Raw genomic sequence first — 26609 nt, forward strand, 5'->3', positions numbered from 1 at the left:
AGAGATAGAATACTGAAAGCAATAAGATCAAAAAAGGAAATTACATTTAAAGGAGCATCCATAATATTAACAGCAGACATGTCACAAGAAACTCTGTAGGCTAGAAGACAGTGGTGAGATATTGTTACAAGACTGAATGAAATGGAGGCTTCACCTAGAATATTGCACCCAGCTTGACTAACATTTATGTTTGAAGGAAGGATACATAGCTTCACAGATAAACGACTCAAAAACTTCACATATACAAAGCCAGCCTTAAAGGAAAAACTGAAAGGTCTACTTTAAGACAAGAGAGACCAACAAACACACCAAACTCATATTCAAAGAATACATTAAATCTTATGACAATTATCTCCCTCAATGTCAATGGACTAAATACACCAATTAAGAGATACAGAGTGGTGAAATGGATAAAAAAAAAGATGAACCCAATCTTCTGCTGCCTTCGAGAAACACATCTGAATAGTCAGAACATAGACTCAAAATCAAAGGCCGAAGGAAAATCATCCAAGCAAACAACAGTCTTAAAAATGGTGGGATAGCCATATTAATATCTGATGAAACCAAATTTAGCTAAAAAATTGTAAGGGACAAAGATAGACAATTCATACTAATCAAAGGATATGTGCAACAGGAAGAAATCAGATTACTAAACATATATGCACTCAATGAGAGACCAGCAAATTATCTAATACAATTACTGACAAATTTGAAAGAAGACATCAATAATAATACAATAATTGTGGTAGATCTCCAAACTGCCCTCTCAACACTTGATTGATCAATAAGACTAAAACTCAACAAAAATATACTATCATGAAAAGAGAAATGGAAGAAATAGGCCTAGTAGCTATAGAAAGGGCACTTTATCTCCAGAATCCTGGATATACATTCTTCTCCAATGTATACGGGTCATTCCCCAGGATAGAACACATGCCACCACATAAAACATACCTCCCTAATATCAAGAGGATAGAAAATTTGCAGGATACCTTCGCTGACCACAAGGCTCTGAAATTATATGTGAACTACAGAGACAAAGAATAAATAATTTAATGACTGAAATCAAAGAGGAAATCAAAATTTCCTCGAAACAAATGACAATAAAGACACAAACTATCAGAACCTATGAGACACAGCAAAAGAAGTACTGAGAGAAAAAATTATAACTTGCAAGCACACATCAGGAAAGAAGAAGGGGCACACCTGAACAGCTTAATGACACAGCTTATAAAATAAGAAAATGATCAACAAAAGGAACCAAAAGTAGGGAGACAGAAGGAAATAACAAAGCTGAGAGCAGAAGACAATGAAGTGGAAACACAAAAAACAATCTGAAAGATCAACGAAAGTAGAAGTTGGTTTTTTTTTAAAAATAAAAAGATTGATAAACCATTGGCAAAACTCACAGAAACAGAGAGAAACTTGATAACTTGTATCAAAAATAAAAAGGGAGAGATCACTTCAGATATTACAGAGATTCAAAGGGTAATCAGAGACTACTTAAAAAAACTTTCAGCTACTAAACATGAGAACCTGGAAGAAATGGATAAATTCTTGGAATATTATAGTCTTCCACGCTTGAGTAAGGAGGATGTAGCATATCCAAACACCCCCAACACTATTTTTTCTTCTTTATTTGAACATCTTAATTACATAAATGATTGTGATTAGGTTTCAGTCATGTGAAGAACACCTCCTTCACCAGTGCAACATTCCCACCACCAATGTCCCAAATCTCCCTCCATCCCACCCCACCCCCACCTGTACTCCAGACAGGCTTTACAGTTTCCTCATTCATTCACTTGATTATGGTAGTTCTCTGTGTAGTTATTTCTATAGCTGTACTCACCACTCTTTGTGGTGAGTTTCATGAAGTGAGCTGCTGTTCCAGCCCTCCTCTCATTGTCTCTGAGGATTGTTACAAAAATGACTTTTATTTTTCTTAAAACCCATAGATGAGTGAGTCTATTCTGCGTCTCTCCCTCTGACTTATTTCACTTAGCATGATAGATTCCATGTACATCCATGTATAGGAAAATTTCATGACTTCATCTCTCCTGACGGCTGCATAATATTCCATTGTGTATATGTACCACAATTTCTTTAGCCATTCATCTGTGGAAGGGCATCTCGGTTGTTTTCAGAGCCTGGCTATTGTGAATAGTACTGCAATAAATATAGGTGTGAGGAAGTATTTATTGTATTGTATTCTTTTGTTCTTAGGGTATATCCCTAGTAGTGGAATAGCTGGGCCGAATGGGAGCTCAATTCTCAGATTTTGAAGAATCTCCATGTTGCTTTCCATAGAGGCTGTACTAGATGGCATTCCCACCAGCAGTGGATAAGAGTTCTTTTCTTTCCACATCCCCAGCAGCACTGAATGTTCTCATTCTTTGTGATGTGCACCAATCTCTGCGGTGTGAGGTGGTATCTCATCGTTGTTTTGATTTGCATCTCCCTGATGATTAGTGACAAGTGAATAGTTTCTCCCACTCAGTGGGTGACTCTTGTATCCTGGGCACTATTTCTTTTGAGGTGCAGAAGCTTCTCAGTTTAATGTATTCCCATCTGTTGATCTCTGCTTCCACTTGTTTGGAAAGTGCAGTTCCCCCTTGAAGATGCCTTTAGTCTCAATGTCATGGAGTGTTTTACCGACGTGTTGTTCTATATATCTTATAATATCCGGTCTGATATCAAGGTATTTAATCCATTTGGATTTTACCATCATACGTGATGTTAACTGGGGGTCTATGTTCGCTTTTTTGCAAGTGGCTAACCAGTTCAGCCAATACCACTTGTTGAAGAGATTTTCCCTGCTCCACTTACGATTTCTTGCTCCTTTGTCAAAAATTAGGTGTTTGTATGTCTGTGGAACGTTCTCTGAGAACTCAAGCCTATTCCACTGATCTGAAGGTCTGTCTTTATTCCAATACCATGCTCTTTTGATAACTATTGCTTTGTAGTACAGTTTAAAGGTGGGGAAAGTAATGCCTCCCATTTTCCTTTTCCCTAGGAGTGCTTTAGCTATTCGAGGGTGGTTATTGTTACAGATAAACTTCATAAGTGTTTGATCCACTTCTTTGAAGAATGTCATATGTATTTTAAGGGGGTCACAGTAAATTTGCATAATGCTTTGGGGAGTTGCCATTTTAATGATGTTAATCCTGCCAATCCATGAGCAGAGTATGTGTTTCCATTTTCGTGTGACCTCTCTTATTTCTTGGAGCAGGGCTTTATAGTTTTCTTTGTATAGGTCCTTCACGTCTTTGGTCAAGTTCACTCCAAGATATTCGAGTTTGTGTGGCACTATTGTGAATGGGATTGCCTTCCTGACTTCCATCTCTTCCCTATCATTATTGGTGTATAAAAAGGCCATTGATTTCTGTGTGTTAATTTTGTAGCCTGCCACCTTGCTATATGAGTCTATTGTTTCTAGAAGCTTTTTGGTAGAGTCTTTAGGGTTTTCTAAGTAGAGTATAATGTTGTCTGCAAACAATGAGAGCATGACTTCTTCCTTTTCTATCTGGATTCCCTTGATATCTTTTTCTTGCCTGATCGCTATAGCAAGAACTTCCAGTACTATGTTGAAGAGGAGTGGTGAGAGCGGACAGCCTTGTCTTTGCATCAGCATTCATCTGGGATATTGGTTTGTAATTTTCTTTTTTGGCAGCGTCTCTTTCTGGTTTTGGTATCAAGGTGATGTTGGCTTCACAAAAGCTGTTTGGGAGTGTTCCCGTTTTTTAAATTTCATGGAAGAGATTGGCTAGGATTGGTAGTAGCTCCTCTTGAAAAATTTGAAAAAATTCATTAGGAAAACCATCTGGACCTGGGCTTTTCTTTTTCGGCAATTGTTTGATTACAGTTTCAATTTCCTCAGTAATGATGAGTGTGTTTAGATATGCTACATCCTCCTTACTTAAATGTGGAAGGTTATAAGTGTCCAAGAATTTTTCCATTTCTTCTAGGTTCTCATGTTTTGTAGCATAAAGTTTCTCAATGTAGTCTCTCATTACCCTTTGGATCTCTGCAATTTCTGTCATGATCTCCCCCTTTTCATTTCTAATACGGGTTATCAGATTTCTCTCTCTCTTTCTTTGTGAGTTTTGACAATGGTCTATCAATCTTGTTTATTTTTTCAAAGAACCAACTTCTGCTTTCTTTGATCTTTCAGATTGCTTTTTGGTTTTCCACTTCATTGAGTTCTGCTTTCATCTTTGTTATTTCCTTCTGTCTATTTTTGGTTTCTTTTTTTGGTCATTTTCTAATTTTTTGAGCTGCGTCATTAAGTTATTCAGTATGCTCCTTCTTCCTTCCTGATGTGTGCTTGTAGAGCTATAAATTTTCCTCTCAGGACCGGTTTTGCTTTGTCCCATAGATTCTGGCAGTTTGTGTCTTCATTATCATTTGTTTCCAGGAAAGTTTTGATTTCATCTCGGACCCACTGGTTGTTTAGTAGCAGGGTGTTTAATTTCCAATTGTTAAAGTTTTTCTTCTGTGTGGCTTTGTAGTTCACATCTAATTTCAGAGCCTTGTGGTCAGCAAAGGTAGCCTGCAAGATTTCTATACTCTTGATTTTATGGACGTATGTTTTATGTGTCAGCATGTAGTCTATTCTGGAGAATGACCCATGTACATTGGAAAAGAATGTGTATCCAGGTTTTTTGGATGGAGTGTCCTGTATATATCTACTAGTCCTCTTTCTTCCATAACTCTTTTCAGGGTTAGTATGTTTTTGTTGGGTTTCAGTCTGGTTGACCTATGAAGTCTTGATAGGGCCGTGTTGAAGTCTCCCACAATGATTGTGTTATTATTGATTTCTTCTTTCAGATTTCTCAGTAATTGTATTAGATAATTGCTGGTCTCTCATTGGGTGCATATATGTTTATTAGTCTGATTTTTTTCCTGTTGCTCATATCCCTTGATTAGTACATAGTGTCCATCTTTGTCCCTTACCACTTTTCTGAGTTTAAAGTTTGTGTCATCAGATAATAATATGGCCACCCCAGCTTTTTTGAGGGCGTTGTTTGCTTGGATGATTTTCCTCCAGCCTTTGATTTTGAGTCTATGTTTGTTCTGACTATTCAGATATGTTTCTTGTAGGCAGCAGAAGGTTGGATTCATCTTTTTAAACCATTTTTGCCACTCTGTGTCTTTTAATTGGTATATTCAGTCCATTGACATTGAGGGAGATTATTGTCATAGGATTTAATGTCATCTTTGTAGATAAGTTTGCTGTGTTTGTTGGTCTCTCTTGTCTTAGAGTAGACCTGTCAGTTTCTCCTTTAAGGCTGTTTTATCATCTGTGAAGTTTCTGAGCTGTTGTTTATCCATGAAGCTGTCTATTCTTCCTTCAAACCTGAACGTGAGTCGGGGTGGGTGCAGTATTCTCAGTGAGGCATTCATTTCATTCAGTTTTTTTTTTCATTTCATTCAGTCTTGTCACAATATCCCACCACTGTCTTCTGGCCTTGAGAGTTTCTTGTGACATGTTTGCTGTAAGTCTTAGGGATGCTCCTTTGAATGTAATTTCTCTTTCTGATCTTGCTGCTTTCAGTATTCTGTCCCTATCTATGGGATTTGTCATTGTAACGAGGGTATGTCTTGGGGTGTTTTTCTTTGGGTCTCTTTTAGCTGGTATTCTTCGGGCATGCAGGATTTGATTGCAGTTAGTCTTTGACTCTGGGAGTATCTCTTTGATGATGTCTTTGACAGTTGATTCTTCCTGGAGATCTCCTACCTGGGTTTCTGGGACTCCAATGATTCTCATGTTGTTTCTGTTGAGTTTATCAAAGACTTCTATTTTCATCTGTTCGCATGCCTTGAGTAATTTTTCCATTGCCTGTTCGTTTGTCTTACTGTTCTTTTGCAATTTCTTCTGTTGTGTTGAGTTTTTCTACATTACGTCTTCCAGTACTCCAATTCTCTCCTCAGCTGCTGATACCCTGTTGGCGAGGCTATCCATTGAGATTTTCAGTTGAGCAACCGTGTTTTTCAGATCTGTTATTTCAGTTTGGAGTTTTCTGATTTCTGTCTTTGTGTTCTCTTCAGATCAATCTATGCTTTTTTTGAGTTCTAAGAACATATTCCATATTATTTGTTGAGTATGTAAATATTTTAGGGGATTACTATGTTACTCACCTAACCTGATTGGTGATTGTGCCCTACCCTAGGGTGTGACCTGGCATTCTGCCCCCACCCTATGGTAGTACCTGATTCTGCTTCCACCATTGGTTGGTATCTGATCCCACCATTGGGTGGTAGTTGATTCTGGGGAATAAAAACAAGGGTCTGTGGAAGGCAAGGGGCTTTTTTGGCTGGAACTGAAGCTGAGTCTTTGGACTTTAGTCTTGTCCACCAAATAAAGCTAATATTTACACAATCCTGACTGTCTGTGAGCTGTTTCACCTCAGAACCGTCAGCTAGACAGGGTGGCAGATGCGTGCCTCGAGCTGGAAGAGAAAGGCCTCATCCTCCATCCCTCCATCAGTCAACCTCTTCAGGGACTGACTTGCAACATTTCTATTCTAATCTCCTTATCTGAAAGGTTAATCAGGTGGTTGGAATTTATTAGTTCATCTGAGCTTTCATCTTCATTCTCTGTGGATGGTGTTTGCAAGCGAGGTTTCCCCATTGTCACGCTTGTAGTGTGGTTTTTCCTGCGTGTTGTGGTGGGTTTCATTGGTTATAAGGAGTGTGCAGCCATGAAGCAAAGTGAAGCAGTCGCGGCTTTTCTGCTGCCTCTAGTTGACAGTCCTCAGAGTGAACAAAGGCACAGCAGGGCAGAGCCGCCACATGCCAGAGACCTCAGCTTATTGGACAGCAACCCCCACAGCCAGAATGTACTCACTCAGCAGCTTCAAAATGCAGTTTTTTGGGGTGCGCTCCTTAGGCCTCTGAGAAAAATTTTCGGGATTCAGATGCACAGGCACAGGCAGACAGACATAGAAGTTTCTCCTGAAGTCCTCAGAGTGAAAAAAGGCACAGCAGGGCAGAGCCTCCACAGGCCAGAGACCACAGCTTATTGGACAGCGACCCTCGCAGCCAGAATGTACTCACTTAGCAGCTTCAAAATGCAGTTTTTTGGGGGAGGGCTCCCTAGGCCTCTGAGGAAACTTTCAGGGATTCAGAATCTATTGTTGATTTTGGGTTGAGTATTTAGGTCTGATCATTTTTTGTTTCCACTCAATACGAATGAGACTGCTTTGCCCCTGGCATCATCAACTCCACCACTCCCCCAATTTCTAGGAAGGCATAAAAATATGAGTCAGAACAAGATGATTCATGTTCTATGGTTATGTTAAAAAAGAAAGCAGCTGGAGCACCTTCTAGAAGCTATAAATATAAATTTAAAAGAAAAAAAAACCAAATGAAAGCAGATGTGGCAAGGGTTTTTTTGTTGTTGGCATATTTTGTTTCTTTGTGATTTTTTTCATAGGCACAGTAAGTATTGGGGAAATTAGAAAGGAAATTGCCTTGGCCTAAGAGATACAGCGTGTCTTCACTGTTGAAGCAAATTCTCATAAGACCAACTTTAGGGTCCAGATATGTTCAATATAGAATCCCAAGGTCTTTCTTTATGGTGCCAGGAAATATTTTTAGTTTATCTCCACTGAGAATAATATTTGCCATTGCCTTGTGGTAGATGACCTTAACTATATTGAGAAAAGTTTCTTCCATTCGCAATTCATGAGACTTTTATCAAGAATGGGTGTTGGACCTTATCAATGGATACCCGCATCTATTGATATTATCATATAATTTTTATTTCTTTTTTTGTTGATATGGTGTATTATTTTGATTGATTTGCTTATGTTAAACAATCCTTGCATTCCTGGAAAGAACTTAATTGGTCATGTATGACCCTCTTGATGAAGAATTGGATCTTATTTGCCAGAATTTTGTTGAGGATCTTTGCATCTGTGTTCATCAGGGATATTGGTCTGTAATTTTTTTTGTAACATCATTGTCTGGTTTTGATATTAAGCTGAAGTTAGCTTCATAAGAACTATTTGCGAGTGTTCCTGATTCTTAAATTTCATGGAAGAGCCTGAAGAGGATTGCTAGAATTCCTTTTCAGAGGTTTGAAAGAATTCATTAGTGATTCCATCTGGGCCTGGGCTTTTGTTCTTGGAAAGACTCATTTTAATTTAATTTAATTTTAATTAATTTTAATTTAATTTAATTTAATTGCACATTTTAATTTCCTCAGTAGTGATGGGCCTTTTTAGATATGCTAGATCATCCTGGTTAAACGTGGAAGATTAGAAGAGTCCAAGAAGTTACCCATTTCTTCCAGATTTTCATGTTTTGTGGCACAGTTTCTCAAAGTAGTCTCTGATTAGCCTTTGAATCTGTGCAGTGTCTGTGGTGATCTTCCCCATTTTTATTCCTAGTCTGGTGTATTATATTTCCCCCTCTCATTCTTTGTGAGTTTTCCGTGTGATTTATCAATCTTCTCTATTTTTTCAAAGAACTAACTTTTGCTTTCTTTGATCTTTGGATTGCTTTTAGGATTTCCATTTAATTTATTTTGATCTAAGCTTTGGTATTTCCTTCTGCCCATGTATTTTGGTTCCTTTTGTTGATTATTTTCTAGTTTTAAAGTTGTTTCATTAGATTTTTATATAGGCCCCTTCTTTCTTTCTGATGTGTGCTTTCAAATCTGCTTTTTTGTGTCCCATAAATTCTGACAATTTGTGTCTTCATTGTCATTTATTTCCAGAAATGTTTTGATTTCCTTTTTGATTTCATCTCTAACCCACTGGTTGTTCAGTAGTGAACTGTTTAGTATTCAGCTGTTTTTCTTCTGTATTTCTTTGCAGTTCACATCTAGTTTCAGTGCCTGGTTATCAGCAAAGGTAGTTTGTACTATTTCTATATTCTTGACTTTATGGAAGTATGTTTTGTGGGTCAGCATGTGGTCTGTCCTGGAGAATGACTCATGTACATTGGAGAAAAATGTGTATCCTGGTATATATGGCAATTCATTCCCAGAAACCTGGATACACATTTTTCTCCAATGTACATGAGTCATGTACATTATATATATTACATATATTATATATACTATATATAAGTCCATTTTCTTCCATTTCTCTTTTCAGAGCTAATATATTTTGTTGGGTTTCAACCTGGTTGACCTACCAAGGGTGTCAGGGCAATGTTGTGATCTCCCACTATTATTGTATTGCTATTGATATCTTCTTTCAAGGTTTGTCAACAGTTGTATTAAATAGTTTGCCAGTCCATCATTGGGTGCATATATATTTAGGAGTGTGATTTCTTCTTGTTGTACATATCTTTTCATTAGTATAATATGATCATATTTGTCCCTTCTATAAGAAGTGCATGGTCGCAGAGTGAAGTGTAGTGGCCACACTTTTTTTTGTAGACAATCTGTCCTTATATAACATAATAGGTTTGGCCTTATAAAATGTGTTTGGAAAAATTTAGTTTTTCTAAACTTTTTAAAAGAGCCTGAGAATATTTTATTGGTCATATTTGAAGGTTATGTGAACTTAGTTCTAAATATTTTATTAAACTTTTAACAAGCTATATATACATGTAGTATAGGTATCCAATAGTCCATTAAATACAATGCCTTAAGGAGTTCAATCTTGGAGAGGTACTGAGGTTTGTCATAAAAATTGTGGGACTGTGCTATCATTATGTAAGACAACACCATTGGGAGAGATTTGTAAGTCTATTCTGACATGGGATCTTTCTATATTTTTTATTGAAGCAAATACTGCATTTATTATTATACCTTTCTTTGTAGAGTTACTTTAAAATTTACTTTATTTAAACAACATGCTTTACAAGGTTGTTTATAATATAGTTGTTCTTTCACAGTTACAAAGTTGTTCATGATAGAATTTTTGTAATCTACCTTCACCAGTGCACATTTTCAACACCACCGATGTCCTCTTTTTTTGAGGTGCTTTCTTCCATCCTCTTCCACATTATCTATATTATTTTTTAAAATCATATAAAGTAAAATAATCTCAAAATTTAAAATTAAATAGATATTAAAGAATATGTATTATACAAAAATATTAAATTATTTCCCCCAAATTATAGGCTTTGATTTAGTACGCGGATATCTGTGTAAAAAGGATCTACTTATACTTCCAATACTTTATTTGAAATATTTAATATACATTGTTTTATTTCCAAATAAATCAGTTCTTAATTTTTTATATCAGTAATAATAGCTGAAACAATCCTGTCACTAGTATAATATACAAATATGTCAGTGGTTATAATTTTATATGTATATTTTATATGTATGTATATTTATATATATATACATATATACACATACATACTGACACACAATGGTCAACAGGCAGCAGCAGACACAGTTGTAGTTGAAATAAGTGGTGCTCTAAAGCTCTTTTTAAATTTAGAGCGTCTAGCATAATATTTGTCGATCTTTTTATTTTTTAAAAAGCCATCTTTGATTTGATTTGTATTTCTGTGATATAAACTATTTTCAGTTAAAGCAATCAAATAAGACACAGCTAATAGAATCATCAAAAGTTTTTATCTAATACATTTCAAGTTACAGAAACAAGTACAAGGCACAAGGAAAAGTCTATTACAAAATTAAGGAAAAAATAATAATGAATTGTTTTTGGAACAGGGCACACCCCAAAATTCTCAGGGGCTTTTCCTGGCAATGTTTGCAAGAGTGAATCTTGGCAGTATTAAGGGAACCGTATTTGGTACTGGGTGTTCATACTGGGGTTGAAGAGTAAGAATTATGACATTAATTTAGCTTCTATAATATGTGTGAAATAGATTATGACATATTATTTGATGATCCTCTCTATTTTATCCCTTTATTTTATTATCACTCTATTTTTAAATATGTTTTACAGCTACAAGACCGAACTCAGTTCAGTGACCAAGACTTAGCTACCCTTAAGAAGTACTGGGATAATGGTATGACAAGCCTTGGCTCTGTTTGTAGAGAGAAAATTGAAGCTGTTGCAGCTGAATTAAATGTTGACTGTGAAATAGTTCGGGTAAGACATAAAAATTATGCTTTGGTTGCTAACTTTCATAAACTTTTTAAAAATAATTTTTATGAGTTTCTTGGAAACAATACCATCACTACAGTGCAAAAGATAAGCCTCACATAGAGAGTAAAATATATAAATCATATATCTGAAAAAAATATATCCAGAGCATATAAAGAGCATTTGTACCTCAGTAGTAGAAAACAAAAATTACAGTACAAAAATAGGCAATGCTTTTTGGGGAAATATTTATTCATACAAGATATACAAGTTGCAAGTAAACCTTTTAAATATGTGCAACATAATTTGCTATTTTGGAAATAAAACCATCAAATCTATAACTATTTGACACCAATACTAGTGGATATAATAATAAAAAAGATAAAGCGAATCATGGTTCAAGAAGGCTCAGTGGGCCCAGAGAGATAGCACAGCGGTGTTTGCCTTGCAAGCAGCTAATCCAGGACCTAAGGTGGTTGGTTCGAATCCTGGTGTCCCATATGGTCCCCTGTGCCTGCCAGGAGCTATTTCTGAGCAGACAGCCAGGAGTAACCCCTGAGCAATGCCGGGTGTGGCCTAAAAACCAAAAAAAAAAAAAAAAAAAAAAAAAAAGAAGGCTCAGGTGTTTTGGTAGTGTTAAGAAAGGACATAACTAAATATCTATACCACAAAGTCAATAACAATGAAATAATGAGACCCAAATTTCTACAACTAAATTTAATAAGATACCTGCTATGATGGCAGGCTGGGGTTGGGTGGTGTATGAAATGAATTCTGGGAACACTTTTGGAGGTATGTTGGCTCTGGTGGTTGGATTGTTGTTGAAACATCACGTCTAAATTTATATATGAGTAACTTTGTAAGTCACAATGATTTAAAAAAATTAATTAAGAATTACTTGATCAGCACATATTAGGTAATCTTTCTATCATTCCCTTCAAGAAAAATAACTCCATAATCCAATCTGTTTTATTTGCCAGTAAAGTTTTCTTCTTCCTTTAAATCTTTATTTATTTATTTATTTATTTATTTATTTGTTTATTTATTTATTTATTTATTTATTTTTGGGTCACACCCGGCAGCGCTCAGTGGTTACTCCTGGCTCTATGCTGAGAAATTGCTCCTGGCAAGCTCGGGGGACTGTATGGGATGCCGGGATTCAAACCACCGTCCTTCTGCATGCAAGGCAAATGCCTTACCCTCATGCTATCTCTCTGGCCCCACCTGTAAATCATTAATTTTCTCAAATTTTTTGGATTATTTTCTCCATCTGTTAGATTGAAGTCTGCCTTGTTAATTGATTTTTTTCTCAAATAAACTTTTGTAAGACAAGAAATGCGTAATAATAACGATGTGAAGATAATGTATTTCTTTTTGTTTATTTTTATTGTGACCAAAGTGCATTACAAATCTTTCACTGCATCATTTATGGTACATCGTGACAATGAATGAGTGGCATTCGCACCACCAGTGCTGTCCTCCCTCCGCCCCTGTTCCCAGTATGCATCCCATATCTCCCTCCTCTACCCCCAGATTGCTAGTGCAACTGGTCTCCACTTTACAGCTTGTTGTATATTGAGCATCCATTCCACTGTCATTAGAGATAAAAAGGATAAGAAAAAAGGGAGAAAAAAAATTTGGTGACAACTACCAAAAAAATAAAGAAGAGAGAGAAAAAAAAAGAAAAGAAAAATGGAAGAAAAAAGAAAAATAAATGGAACCGGCAAATAAAAATAAATATGAATCTCTAAATAATAGCCACAAGAGTGAAAAAGAAAGAGAAAAGTGGAAGAAAAAAGAGAAGGAAAATAAAGTCAAAAGCTAACAAATCAAAACAAAACAAGAAAAAGTATGGGTGCTGGAGTGGTAGAGTTTGGCGTTCCCCCCACTTTTTTTATTATTATTTTTTTTTGCATAGGCACAGTAAGCATTGGGGAAGAAAAGGAATTCTTTTTTTTAATATAATTTTTATTTTGATCATAGTGGCTTACATATTGTTGACAATAACATTTTAGGTACATATTTACATAAAATCAGGGGGGATTCCCATCACCAGATTGTCCTCCTTACACCTCCGTTTTTGTCCTACCTCCCATTTCCTCTTTCCTCACTCCCAGGGCGGCTAGAATATGTGGTCCCCTCTGTATCCAACCCACTACTTAGTAGTCTTGCACCAGTTTGGTCTTGATGCCTCACTTATCTCCCCCTCTAACTGTAGGCAGGACTAGCTAGTTCAAGTTGCGTGGTTTTGCCTGAAAATAAGAAGATAAATAAACTGGGGTAAGAGTCTAATACCCCAAAAATGGGTGGAATCCTTCTAGAGGCTCTCATCATCGATTTGGGAGATGAAGGAGAAAAAGAAGGTGAAACACTCCACCAGTACCAAAAAAAAGTGTCAAATATCCAGTGAGGACTCCAGCTATATCGATAAGCACCACAAAAAACAGACGAAAAACAAAACAAAACAAACAAAAAACAAACAAAAACAAACAAACAAACAAAAAACACGCCATGGTCTTGAAATAAGAAAGATGGCATAGCACATAACGAAAGAGAAGAAAGGAAGAGAAAAAAATAAGTATAATTGGGGACAACAATTTCAATAATCACACCCAAACAGAGAAATCCACCAAAATAGATAGGTAAATAAAAATAATAATAACAATAATAAATGAAGGTTAATATATATATATATATATATATATATATATATATAACCAAGGTTTTGTGCTTTTTTATATTTTTGTTTTTTCCCTCCTGCCCTGGCACAGTAAATATTGGGGTCATTCGAAAAGGAATTCACTTGGCCTAAGAAATATGGGGTTTCTCCGTCCTTGGAGTATATTGTCATGGGATCAGCTCTAGACTTTGCTCAGGATCATTTACTCTCCCGGTGGTGTTTTTTTTGGTGTGTGGAAGACTTCTGCTCTGTCCAGGGTGATACAATCAGACTTTGTGTTTAGAGGTCTCAGTATCTGCACAGATCCTGAGGTGGGACTTATGATGAAGTCAGTCTTTGTGGTTCTAGAGGTTCTGTTACCTCAGTGTCGTTTTAATCCATCTTCTGTGGTTGGTGATCTTGGTCTTTGCACTGAACCTAGGATGGCACCTAGGATAGCAACTTTCTTTGTGCTTCCAGAAGCCCCATTCCATTACAATTGTCTCTGCCAGACCTTTGGGACAGGGGATCATGATTATTGTGCAGGTCATAGTTCAAACCCTAAACTAGGGCTTTTTTATTGGTCCCAAGATGTATACAGTCTGGTCGTGGTTCTAGCAGCCAGTCATCTGTAAATCACGATCTTGGCTTTTGGACCTACCAAAGGGTGCCAAGTCTTCCGGTTTTGTCTTGTCGTTAGCTGGTAAGGTAGGCTAATCTGCTCTAAGGTCAAGTTGTTCACATTTTCCTCGTTGTCAGGATATCATATTAGAGCTGGCCCTTGTTGTTGACCCCGCAGTATCAAGGCTGTCCCGGATGGAGTTTGTTTCCTGCAGCTGTTGTGAAGAGCTGTGCCGTTTCTATGTCTGGGATCCAGGGTTCAAGGCTGGATGAATGGTATCTAATCACCTGAGGTCTAAGTTGATTCCACATGACATATTTTCAAGGTAGGAGATATCCCTGTATTGTAAACAACTATGAGTTCCTATCTCTAGTAGATAAGAGCTCTTTTTTTATACGTAAGATTTCCCCTTTATTAGTGTGCCTTTGCAGGGGGAAGTGGTGCTACATTATATTGTTGGTGTATTTGGGGGTGGACAGAGGGGATAACAGAAACAGGTCACATACCCAAAAACGATAAAAAAAAAAGAAATAAAAATGTATGTGCTCACAAATGTATATGTAGGACAAACATTTAAAAAAAATAAATAAATTTAAGAGAAAAAAAAGAAATAAAATGAGGTAGCAAAATTTTTAAAGGACCAAAGTGGTGCAAAAGACTACCTTACATTTGGGGGAGAGCAGGTAAAGAGGTGGTGTATTACAGGTCTTATGCCTATGTTGGAAGTACAGTTTTTCCCATTGTCTTTGGGTTTTTCTTGTGGTGTGTGGGTTCCCAGGCATCTTCCTATCACACCCCCTGACCTTCTTCAGATTGGTAAAAATTTGCGGCAGGGAGGTCTTGGAAGAGTTCTTGCATTGGGGATACTTTTGGACCTAGGTCCGGTTTCAAGAATCAGTCCACGTTAGGGGGAGTTGGTAGGGAGGGCCTTGCAGCATGAGTCCGCAGGGGAGTTGGCTGTCTTTTCTTGCCGGGGACGAGGTGTGGGTTTGACTGGGTGTCCCTTCTCTTGGGTGCTGGGTACTGGTTCGTTGGGGTAGGAGGTCGATATTGTTTCCTAATAGATTAAGGACTGAGGGTGAAGAGTTTTAATATAGTTGGAGGTCTGGATGAGATTGAGGGGTGGAGGGATAGTTGGATTTCCAGAGGGGGGAAAGGGTAAGGTGTATGGAAGGGATAGGAAGGGAGAAAAGAGAAAAATACATTAGAAAGAAAGGGAGAAGAGAAAGAATAGAAAGGAAAGAAAAGCATAGAAAAGAAAAAAATAAAAATGAAAGTGGTGAGAAGAAAGGAGAGAATAGCAAGGGAATGCTATTTTGCTTGAATGTGTTCAATGAATAGAGCATGTAGTTTGAGTCTGTACGTCGCTGTTACTTCTTCGGTGGTCTGACTGGTCATGTGCTTCAATCCCTAAAAGAAGGTAAACCTAGAGATAAAGTGTATGTTAAAGAGTTTTCTCGGGGCCATCTCGTAGTGCAAACTAGGTATGGTATCTCGCGTGGTATCCCGAGCTGTCATCTTAGCTTGTCTGCCCTTTGTATCCAAGAACGCATGTGGACAGAAAACCTGAGAGGTTATTTTAAATATAGTAAGATAGAGGCATTAATACGTAGTGGTATGGGATGTTTCCATTGGAGTCAGTGGTTTGCCGTGGTATTCTTTACCTGTGTTCCTGTATACGATCTCTACAGGATTATTGTGGGCCATTATTGTAGAAGGTTGATTACGTACCTGTTCTCTCTATGCTGCTGTTCTGGTGTTGCTATTTTCTTTGTGGTATAATGTGTAGTCAAGAGTTTGCGTTGTTCCTTTTTCATGTATTTTGGGCACTGTTCCCAAGTATATGTTGACTATTACAGTGTTTGGGTTTCTACCATGTTAGACCCTGTTATTTGATTGTTAAGTATTAGTTGTGATTGAGATGTATGTTCTATGTGCTTCAGAATAGTGCTACCATTCTGTGTTTATCTTTTGTCTTCTGACTTACTTCGTTTAACATAACATGATCTAGGTCCATCCACGTTGCTGCAAAATCTGTGATTGTATCGTTTCTGACTGCCATGTAATATTCCATTGTGTATAGATACCACATCTTAATGATCCATTCATCTGTTGTTGGACATCGCGGTTGGTTCCAAGATTTGGCTATTATACTGAGTGCTGCGATAAATAGTGGGGTGCACACGTATTTTGGAATGAATGTTCTTCCAACTTGGAGGTATATACCTAGGAGTGCAATTGCTGGGTCAAAAGGGAGCTCAATTCTGAGTTCTTTGAGCACTCTCCGGACTGTTCTCCATAGGTGTTGGACTAGGGGGCATTCCCACCAGCAGTGGATGAGGGTTCCCTTCATACCGCATCCCCGCCAACAAAGATTGTTCTCAGTATTTTTGATGTGAGCCATCCTCACTGGTGTAAGGTGGTATCTCATTGTTGTCTTGATTTGGATCTCTATGATGATGAGTGAAGATGAGCATGTTTTCATGTGTTTGTTGGCCATCCTTCTGTCTTCCTCAGAGAAGTGTCTATTCATTTCTTCTCCCCATTTTTTATGGCTTTGCTTGGTTTTGAGGGACTCAGTTTTCTGAGTGCTTTGTAAGTTCTAGATATCAGCCCTTTATCTGATATGTCTAGTGAAAAAATTTTTTCCCATTCTGTTAACTGTCTTTTTGCATTAAGTAAGGTTTCTTTTGCCATGCAGAAGCTTTTTAGTTTGATGTAGTCCCATTTGTTTATGTTTGCTGCTAAGGTTCTTGCCATTGGTGCTCCATTCTCGAAGACCTTTTTGATATATAGGTCTTCTAGTGTTCTGCCTATTTTATTCTCGATAAACTTTATAGATTAGGGTCTGATTTCAAGGTCTTTGATCCATTTAGAGTTGACTTTTGTATAAGGAGTGAGATATGGGTCGATTTTCACTTTCGTACATGTGGTTTTCCAGTTGTACCAACACCATTTGTTGAATAGGTTTCTTTGTTCCATTTCAGATTCTTGCCTCTTTTATCAAATATTAGTTGGCTGTATATCTGGGGGTTTATGTCTGGAAATTCTCTTCTGACCCACTGGTCTGAGGTCCTGTCTCTGTTCCAGTACCATGCTGTTTTGATTACTATGGCTTTATAGTATAGTTTCAAGTTAGGTAAGGAAATTCCACCCAGCTTCTTGTTTTTCAGTATGTGTTTGGCTATCCTGGCTCTTTTGTGGTTCCAGATGAATTTTGTGATTGATTGTACTATTTCTTTAAAGAATTGTGTCTGGATTTGGATAGGGATTGCATTGAATGTATATAGAAGTTTGGGTAGGATAGTCATTTGGCTATGTTAATTCTACCTATCCATGAGCATGGGATGTTCTTTCATTTCTTTAGATTGTCTTCAATTTCTTTCTGGAGTGTTTTGAAGTTTCCCTGGTACAGGTCATTCACTTCTCTTGTAAGGTTGATTCCTAGATACTTGATATTTTTTGATACTATCTTAAATGGAATTGTATTTTTAATCTCTCTCTCCTCAACTTCTTTGTTTGTATATAGAAACGCTACTGTCTTTTGTGTATTGACTTTGTATCCAGCCACTTTGCTGTATTGGTTAATTGTTTCTAGGAGTTTTACTGTGGACTCTTTAGGGTTTTTGATGTATATCATCATATCGTCGGCAAATAGAGATAGCTTGTGTTCCTCTTTCCCTACTTGAATTCCTTTGATTCCCTTCTCTTGTCGGATTACTATTGCTAGGACTTCTAAGGTTATATTGAATAAGATTGGAGAGTGTGGACAGCCTTGTCTAGTTCCTGATCTTAGTGGGAATGTTTCTAGTTTCTCGCCATTAAGTATAATGTTGGCTGTAGGCTATTCATATACAGCTGTAACTATCTTGAGGAAGGTTCCTTCTAACCCTATTTTGCTGAGTATCTTTAACATGAAAGGATGTTGGATTTTGTCAAACGCCTTCTCTGCATCGATTGATATGATCATGTGGTTTTTGTCTTTCATGTTGTTCATGTGATGTATCAAATTGATTGATTTGCGTATGTTGAACCAACCTTGCATTCCTGTTATGAATCCCACTTGGTCGTGATGTATGATCTTTTTGATGAAGTGTTGGATTCGGTTTGCTAAGATTTTGTTAAGTATCTTTGCATCTATGTTCATTAGTGAGATTGGTCTGTAGTTTTCTTCATTGTTGGTGTCTTTTCCTTTTTGGGAATGAGTGTGATAGTAGCCTCATAAAAGTAGTTGTGGAGGATTCCTGTTTTTTCTATGGTTTGGAAAAGCCTATGGAAAAGTGGTAGTACGTCCTTGAAATGTTTGATAGAATTCACCTGTAAATGCATCTGGGCCTGGGCTTTTGTTCTTAGGGAGTTTTTTAATTACATCTTCAATTCCTCTGAGGTGATTGGTCTGTGTAGGCTTTCTAGCTCTTCCTTTTCCAGTCTTGGAAGAGGGTGTTTGTCCAAGAATCTGTCGATTTCTACTGGGTTCTCTAGCCTAGTTGAGTATAGTTGTTCATAATATGATCTCATGATATGTTGTATTTCTTGGGGTTCTGTTGTAATCTCTCCCCTTTCATTTGTGATCCTATTGATTTGGGTATTTTCCCTCTTTTTCTTGGTGAGTTTTGCCAATGGTTTGTCTATCTTGTTTATTTTTTCGAAAAACCAACTCCTAGTCTCATTGATTTTTTGTATTGTTTTCTTAGTTTCGATGTTGTTTATTTCTGCTCTGGTTTTTATTATTTCTTGCCTTCTGGTTGTGGTTGGATTTCTCTGTTGCTGTTGTTCCAGTTCTTTGAGGTGGTCTTTTAAACTGTTGGTTTTGTTATTTTCCTGTTTCTTGACATAGGCCTGTATTGCTATGAGTTTCCCCCTAATTACTGCTTTTGCTGTGACCCATAAATTTTGACATGTTGTCTCTTCATTGTCATTTGTCTCAAGGAATATTTTTATTTCTTCCTTGAGTTGTTCTTTGATCCAGCTGTTGTTGAGCAGCATGTTGTTTAATATCTAGGTATTAGTTTTTCTCCATTGCTTCTTCTTGACATCAATTTTATCCTCTGTTGCATAGTGATCTGAAAGGGTACTTCTTATGATCCTTACCTTTGTGGTCTTATATAGGTTGGCTTTGTATCCTAAGACATGGTCTATTCTGAAGAAGGTTCCATGTGGGTTTGAGAAGAATGTGTATTCTGCTTTCTGGGGATGGAGGGCTCTATATAAGTCTATTAGCCCTAAATCTTCTAATTTTTTATTTAGAGCTCTTATTTCTTTGCTATTTGTCTGTTTGGTGGATCTGTCCAGTGGTGATACTGGAGTATTGACATCCCCTACTATTATCACATTTCCCTTCATGTGTTTCTCCAGGTTTGCCAGTAGTTGCCTCACATATTTTGCTGGCTCTATATTAGGTGCATAGATATTGACCAGGGTTAGTGTTTCTTGATCTAATGTTCCCCTGATCAGTAAGTAGTGACCCTCTTTGTCTCTGATCACTTTCTTGAGGTTGAATACAATTTGGTCTGATATAAGAATGGCTGTCCCTGCTCTTTTTTGTTTTCCATTGGCCTGAATAATTACTTTCCATCCTTTTATTCTAAGCCTGTGCTTATCCTGTAACTGTAGGTGTGTTTCTTGCAGACAGCAGAAGTCCGGTTTATTTTTCCTCACCGAGTTCTCTACTATGTGTCTTTTAATTGGAGAGTTTAGTCCGTTAACATTTAGGGAAATTATTGATAGAGAGGACTGTTGTGCAGTTGTATTGTGTGGAGTGATTGTTGTTACAATCGGGGGTTTGGATTGTGTAATTCGTCTCTGAGTAAGTCGCTTAGGATCGGCGTAGTTTGCACAAATAGTTCACGTTCATTCATGTTTGAGAATGTTTTTAGTCTGCCCTCCCATATGAATGATAGTTTTGCTGGGTATTGGACCCTGAGTTGGAAATTTCTTTCATTCAGTCGTTTAAATATGTCATTCCACTGTCTTCTTGCTTGAATTATTTCAAATGAGAGATCCGGTTTGATTCTTATGTCCTTTCCTTTGTACTTGAGGTTTTTTTTCTCCCTTATTGCTTTCATGAGTTCGTCTTTCTCTTTGTTTTTTTGCCATTAGGATTATGATGTGTCTTGGTGTTGGCTTATTAGGGTCTATTTTATTAGGGACTCTCTTGACTTCCTGGATTTGTCCTGAAGTGTCTTTCCAGAGGGTGAGGTAGTTCTCTGTTATTATCTCCCTGACTACCTGTTCTTCCCCCTTCCCTATTTCCTCCCCTTCTGGCATACCCACAATTCTTAGATTGTTTTTTTTGTCCTTGTTCATTAGATATTACATTTTTCCTTCCAGTGCTTTGCCTTTTATTTCTTTGTTGGTTTCTTGATCATTTTTTGATTGTAGTTTTCCTTCGTGTTCTTCGATATGCTTCTCCAACTCTGTGTTTCTGCTCGTAAGGTTTGTTACTTTGTCTTTTAAGTCCTTCACTTCGTTTTGTATGGAATCTCTCATGTTCTTTGACATTTCTTCTTTAAGTTGGCTGATTCGTTCATCCATGGATTTCTTATACTCGGTTGCTAGGGTTTCTTTCATTTCTTTTAGTAATTCTTGCATTTCCTTCCTCATGACAGCTTTTAGGTCTTCTTCCCATGGATCTGTGCGTTTTGTTGGACTTGGAAACTTGATAGGGTTTGTCATGTTGTCTCCAGTTATTAGGGATCTCCATGATTTACGCATAATTCTTTGTATTTAATGGTGTGTTTTGGAGTGCTGTGGCTTCTATTTTCGGCCTGCTTGTTCCCATTCCTGAAGGTGTTTCTAGAGGGTGCTGTTGGGTGAGCTTATTGAACCTAGCTCTTTCTCCTCCCCTTTGCTACCTAGAGTTCGTTCTTCCTGCAATGGGTATTGTTGCTTTTCTACTCCTTATTTCTGTCAGCGGTGCAGTTCCACTCCTGGCCACAATGGTTGCTGGCGCTGTTGAGCCTAGTTCTCAATCCCCCCTCCTTTCTCTGGGAGTCAATGGAGCTTTGCCCCCACCAAGCCTCCCTGAAGGGGTTCCCTCAGTCCAACCCTTCAGGCTCTGCCCTCGCCCTTGGGGAGTCCCTGGTCCGCTCCAGGGCCCAAGGGGGTGGACTGCTCTAGGTCACCTGAGAGTCCAGATGGCTGGCCCTATCTCCCCCGTCTATTCGGGTCACTCAACTTGCATTTCCAGGCGCCCACCCGGAGGAAGGGACTCACTCGAGCCTCTCTGGGTGGCACTCGGGGGTCCCTGGGGGGGGACGCCGCGCAAGGAAACAGAGACTCATCCAAGCCTCTCTGGGCGGTGCACGGGGGTCCCTGGGGGGGACGCCGTGCAATGAAACAGAGACTCACCCAAGCCTCTCTGGGCGGCGCGCGGGGGTCCCTGGGGGGGGGACGCCGCGCAAGGAAACAGAGACTCACCCAAGCCTCTCTGGGCGGCGCGCGGGGGTCCCTGGGGGGGACGCCACGCAAGGAAACAGAGACTCACCCAAGCCTCTCTGGGTGGCGCGCGGGGGTACGGGGGGGGGGAACGCCGCGCAAGGAAACAGACTCACCCAAGCCTCTCTGGGCGGCGCACGGGGGTCCCTGGGGGGGGGGGAGAAAGGGAATTCTTATACACTGATTATGAGAATGTAAAATAGTATGTCAATTTTAGTCAAAAGCATAGAGATTCATCAAAAATAAAAATTATAAATACTGTATGATCCATAGATTTATTTTCTAAATATTCACATAATATTACACTCATAGTATAAAAAGATTAGTGCACCCATGTTTATTACATTATCATTCACAGTAGCTAAAAGCCATAAAATCCTCCCTAGCCCTCCATTTGGGAAAGTGTAAATAAATATGGTCATGTATATATATACATGTATATATCATCAAGGAGATTATATAATCTCTACCACTCCTAAGAATATACCCTAGGAACACAAAAGTACAATACAAAAACACCTTCCTTACACCTATATTCATTGCAGCACTATTTACCATAGCAAGACTCTGGAAATAACCAAGATGCCCTTCAACAGACGAATGGCTAAAGAAACTGTGGTACATATAGACAATGGAATATTATGCAGCTGTCAGGAGAGATGAAGTCATGAAACTTTCTTATACATGGATGTACACGGAATCTATTATGCTGAGTGAAATAAATCAGAGAGAGAGAGAAAAACACAGAATGGTCTCACTTCATCTATGGGTTTTAAGAAAAATGAAAGACATTCTTGCAATAATAATTTTCAGACACAAAAGAGAAAAGAGCCGGAAATTCCAGCTCACCTCAGGAAACTCACCACAAAGAGTGATGAGTTTAGTTAGAGAAATAACTACATTTTGAACTGTCCTAATAATGAGAATGTATGAGGGAGATGGAGAGCCTGTTTAGAGTACAGGCGGTGGTTGGGTGGGGAGGAGGGAGACTTGGGACATTGGTGATGGGAATGTTGCACTGGTGATGGGGGGTGTTCTTTAGATGACTGAACCCCAAACACAATCATGTATGTAATCAATGTGTTTAAATAAAAAAGAAAAGAAAAAAAAAGAAATTGCCAGTGATAAACTTAGCGCAACCGAGCAACCATGTTTTTCTTCAATTCATCTACTGAGATTTTCAGACCTGTTATTTGTTTGTTTGTTTTTTTTTGAAGATTCATTTTTTTTATTTAAGCACCTTGATTACATACATGATTGTGTTTGGGTTTCAGTCATGTAAAGAACACCACCCATCACCAGTGAAACATTCCCATCCCCAATGTCCCAAATCTCCCTCCTCCCCACCCGACCCCGCCTGTACTCTAGACAGGCTCTCCATTTCCCTCATACATTCTCATTATTAGGACAGTTCAAAATGTAGTTATTTCTCTAACTAAACTCATCACTCTTTGTGGTGAGCTTCCTGAGGTGAGCTGGAACTTCCAGCTCTTTTCTCTTTTGTGTCTGAAAATTATTATTACAAGAATGTCTTTCATTTTTCTTAAAACCCATAGCTGAGTGAGACCATTCTGCGTTTTTCTCTCTCTCTAACTTATTTCACTCAGCATAATAGATTACGTGTACATCCATGTATAGGAAAATTTCATGACTTCATCTCTCCTGACAGCTGCATAATATTCCATTGTGTATATGTACCACAGTTTCTTTAGCAATTCGTCTGTTGAAGGGCATCTTGGTTGTTTTCAGAGTCTTGCTATGGTAAATAGCGCTGCAATGAATATAGGTGTAAGAAGGGGTTTTTGTATTGTATTTTTGTGTTCCTAGGGTATATTCCTAGGAGTGGTATAGCTGGGTCGTATGGGAGCTCGATTTCCAGTTTTTGGAGGAATCTCGATATTGCTTTCCATAAAGGTTGAACTAGACGGCATTCCCACCAGCAGTGCATAAGAGTTCCTTTCTCTCTACATCCCCGCCAACACTGTTTATTCTCATTCTTTGTGATGTGTGCCATTCTCTGTGGTGTGAGGTGGTACCTCATAGTTGTTTTGATTTGCATTTCCCTGATGATTAGTGATGTGAAGTATTTTTTCATGTGTCTTTTGGCCATGTGTATTTCTTCTTTGTCAAAGTGTCTGTTCATTTCTTCTCCCCATTTTTTTGATGGGGTTAGATGTCTTTTTCTTGTAAAGTTCTGTCAGTGCCTTGTATAATTTGGAGATTAGCCCCTTATCTGATGGGTATTGGGTGAATAGTTTCTCCCACTCAGTGGGTGGTTCTTGTATCCTGGGCACTATTTCCTTTGAGGTGCAGAAGCTTCTCAGCTTAATATATTCCCATCTGTTAATCTCTACTTTCACTTGCTTGGAGAGTGCAGTTTCCTCCTTGAAGATGCCAGTAATGTCCTGGAGTGTTTTGCCTGTGTGTTGTTCTATATATCTTATGGTTTGGTGGCTCATATCGAGGTCTTTAATTCATTTGGATTTTACCTTTGTACATGATGTTAGCTGGGGGTCTAAGTTCAATTTTTTGCAAGTGGCTATCCAATTGTGCCAACACCACTTGTTGAAGAGGCTTTCACTGCTCCATTTAGGATTTCCTGCTCCTTTAAAATTAGGTGATTGTATGTCTGGGGAACATTTTCTGAGTATTCAAGCCTATTCCACTGATCGAAAGGCCTGTCCTTATTCCAATATCATGCTGTTTTGATAACTATTGCTTTGTAGTACAGTTTAAAGTTGGGAAAAGTAATTCCTCCCATATTCTTTTTCCCAATGATTGCTTTAGCTATTCGAGGGTGTTTATTGTTTCAAATGAATTTCAAAAGTGCCTGATCCACTTCTCTGAAGATTGTCATGGGTATCTTTAGAGGCATAGCATTAAATCTGTATGATGCCTTGGGGTGTATTGCAATTTTGATGATGTTAATCCTGCCAATCCATAAGCAGGGTATGCATTTCCATTTCCGTGTGTCCTCTCTTATTTCTTGGAGCAGAGTTTTATAGTCTTCTTTGTATAGGTCCTTCACATATTTAGTCAAGTTGATTCCAAGATATTTGAGTTTGTGTGGCACTATTGTAATTGGGGTTGTTTTCTCAATGTCCATTTCATCCTTATTACTATTGGTGTATAGAAAGGCCATTGATTTTTGTGTGTTAATTTTGTAGCCTGCCACCTTGCTATATGAGTCTATTGTTTCTAGAAGGTTTTTGGTAGAGTCTTTAGGGTTTTCTAAGTAGAGTATCATGTCATCTGCAAACAATGAGAGCTTGACTTCTTCCTTTCCTATCTGGATTCCCTTGATATCTTTTTCTTGCCTAATCGCTATAGCAAGTACTTCCAGTGCTATGTTGAATAGGAGTGGTGAGAGAGGACAGCCTTGTCTTGTGCCAGAATTTAGAGGGAAGGCTTTTAGTTTTTCTCCATTGAGGATAATATTTGCCATTGGCTTGTGGTAGATGGCCTTAACTATATTGAGGAAGGTTCCTTCCATTCCCATCTTGCTGAGAGTTTTGATCAAGAATGGGTGTTGGACCCTATCAAATGCTTTCTCTGCATCTATTGATATGATCATGTGGTTTTGATTTTTCTTGTTATTGATGTTGTGTATTATGTTGATAAATTTACGAATGTTAAACCATACTTGCATTCCTGGGATGAAACCTACTTGGTCATAGTGGATGATCTTTTTAACGAGGTATTGAATCCTATTTGCCAGGATTTTGTTGAGGATCTTTGCATCTGCATTCATCAACGATATTGGTATGTAATTTTCTTTTTTTGTAGCATCTCTGGTTTTAGTATCAAGGTGATGTTGGCTTCATAAAAGCTATTTGGAAGTGTTTCCGTTTGTTCAAATTCATGAAAGAGTCTTGCCAGGATTGGTAGTAGTTCCTCTTGGAAACTTTGATAGAATTCATTAGTGAATCCATCTGGACCTGGACTTTTGTTTTTCGGCAGACATTTGATTACTGTTTTAATTTCATCAATGGTGATGGGGGTGTTTAGATATGCTACATCCTCTTCCTTCAACCGTGGAAGATTATAAGAGTCCAAGAATTCATCCATTTCTTCCAGGTTCTCATTTTTAGTGGCATAGAATTTTTCAAAGTCGTTTCTGATTACTCTTTGAATCTCTGTCATATCAGTAGAGATCTCTCCCTTTTCATTCCTAATACGAGTTATCAAGTTTATCTCACTTTCTTTGTTAGGTTTGCCAGTGGTCTATCAATCTTGTTTATTTTTTCAAAGAACCAACTTCTGCTTTCGGTGATCTTTCGGATTGTTTTTTGGGTTTCCACTTCATTAATTTCTGCTCTCAGCTTTGTTATTTCCTTCTGTATTCCTATTTTTGGGTCCTTTTGTTGAGCATTTTTAGTTCTATTAGCTGTGTCATTAAGCAACTCAGGTAAGCTCCTTCTTCCTTCCTGATGTGTGCTTGCAAAGCTATAAAATTTCCTCTCAGTACTGCTTTTTCTGTGTCCCATAAGTTCTGATAGTTTGTGTCTTCATTGTCATTTGTTTGCAGGAACTTATTGATTTCCTCCTTGATTTCATCTAGGACCCACTGGTTATTGAGTATGAGGCTGTTTAACTTCCAGGTGTTAAAGTGTTTCTTCTGAGTCCCTTTGGAGTTCACAAATAATTTCAGAGCCTTGTGGTCAGCGAAGGTAGTCTGCAAAATTTCTATCCTCTTGATATTATGGAGGTATGATTTATGTGCCAGCATGTAGTCTATCCTGGAGAATGTTTCATGTACATTGGAGAAGAATGTGTACCCAGGTTTCTGGGGATGGAGTGTCCTACATATATATATATATATATATATATATATATATATATATATATATATATATATCCACTA

At 38.0% G+C, this 26609-nt stretch overlaps 1 protein-coding gene across 1 annotated transcript in view; it reads left to right on the top strand.

Annotated features, from left to right (window-relative positions):
• HDX (highly divergent homeobox) overlaps positions 1–26609 on the top strand; it is a 316379-nt gene that overhangs the window by 137180 nt on the left and 152590 nt on the right. The window contains exon 5 of the mRNA XM_049766600.1: positions 10887–11033. Coding sequence (XP_049622557.1) covers positions 10887–11033 — 147 coding nt within the window. The remainder of the gene's footprint in view (positions 1–10886; positions 11034–26609) is intronic.

The sequence above is a fragment of the Suncus etruscus genome, chromosome X, assembly GCF_024139225.1.
Source record: "Suncus etruscus isolate mSunEtr1 chromosome X, mSunEtr1.pri.cur, whole genome shotgun sequence".
Taxonomy (NCBI): domain Eukaryota; kingdom Metazoa; phylum Chordata; class Mammalia; order Eulipotyphla; family Soricidae; genus Suncus; species Suncus etruscus.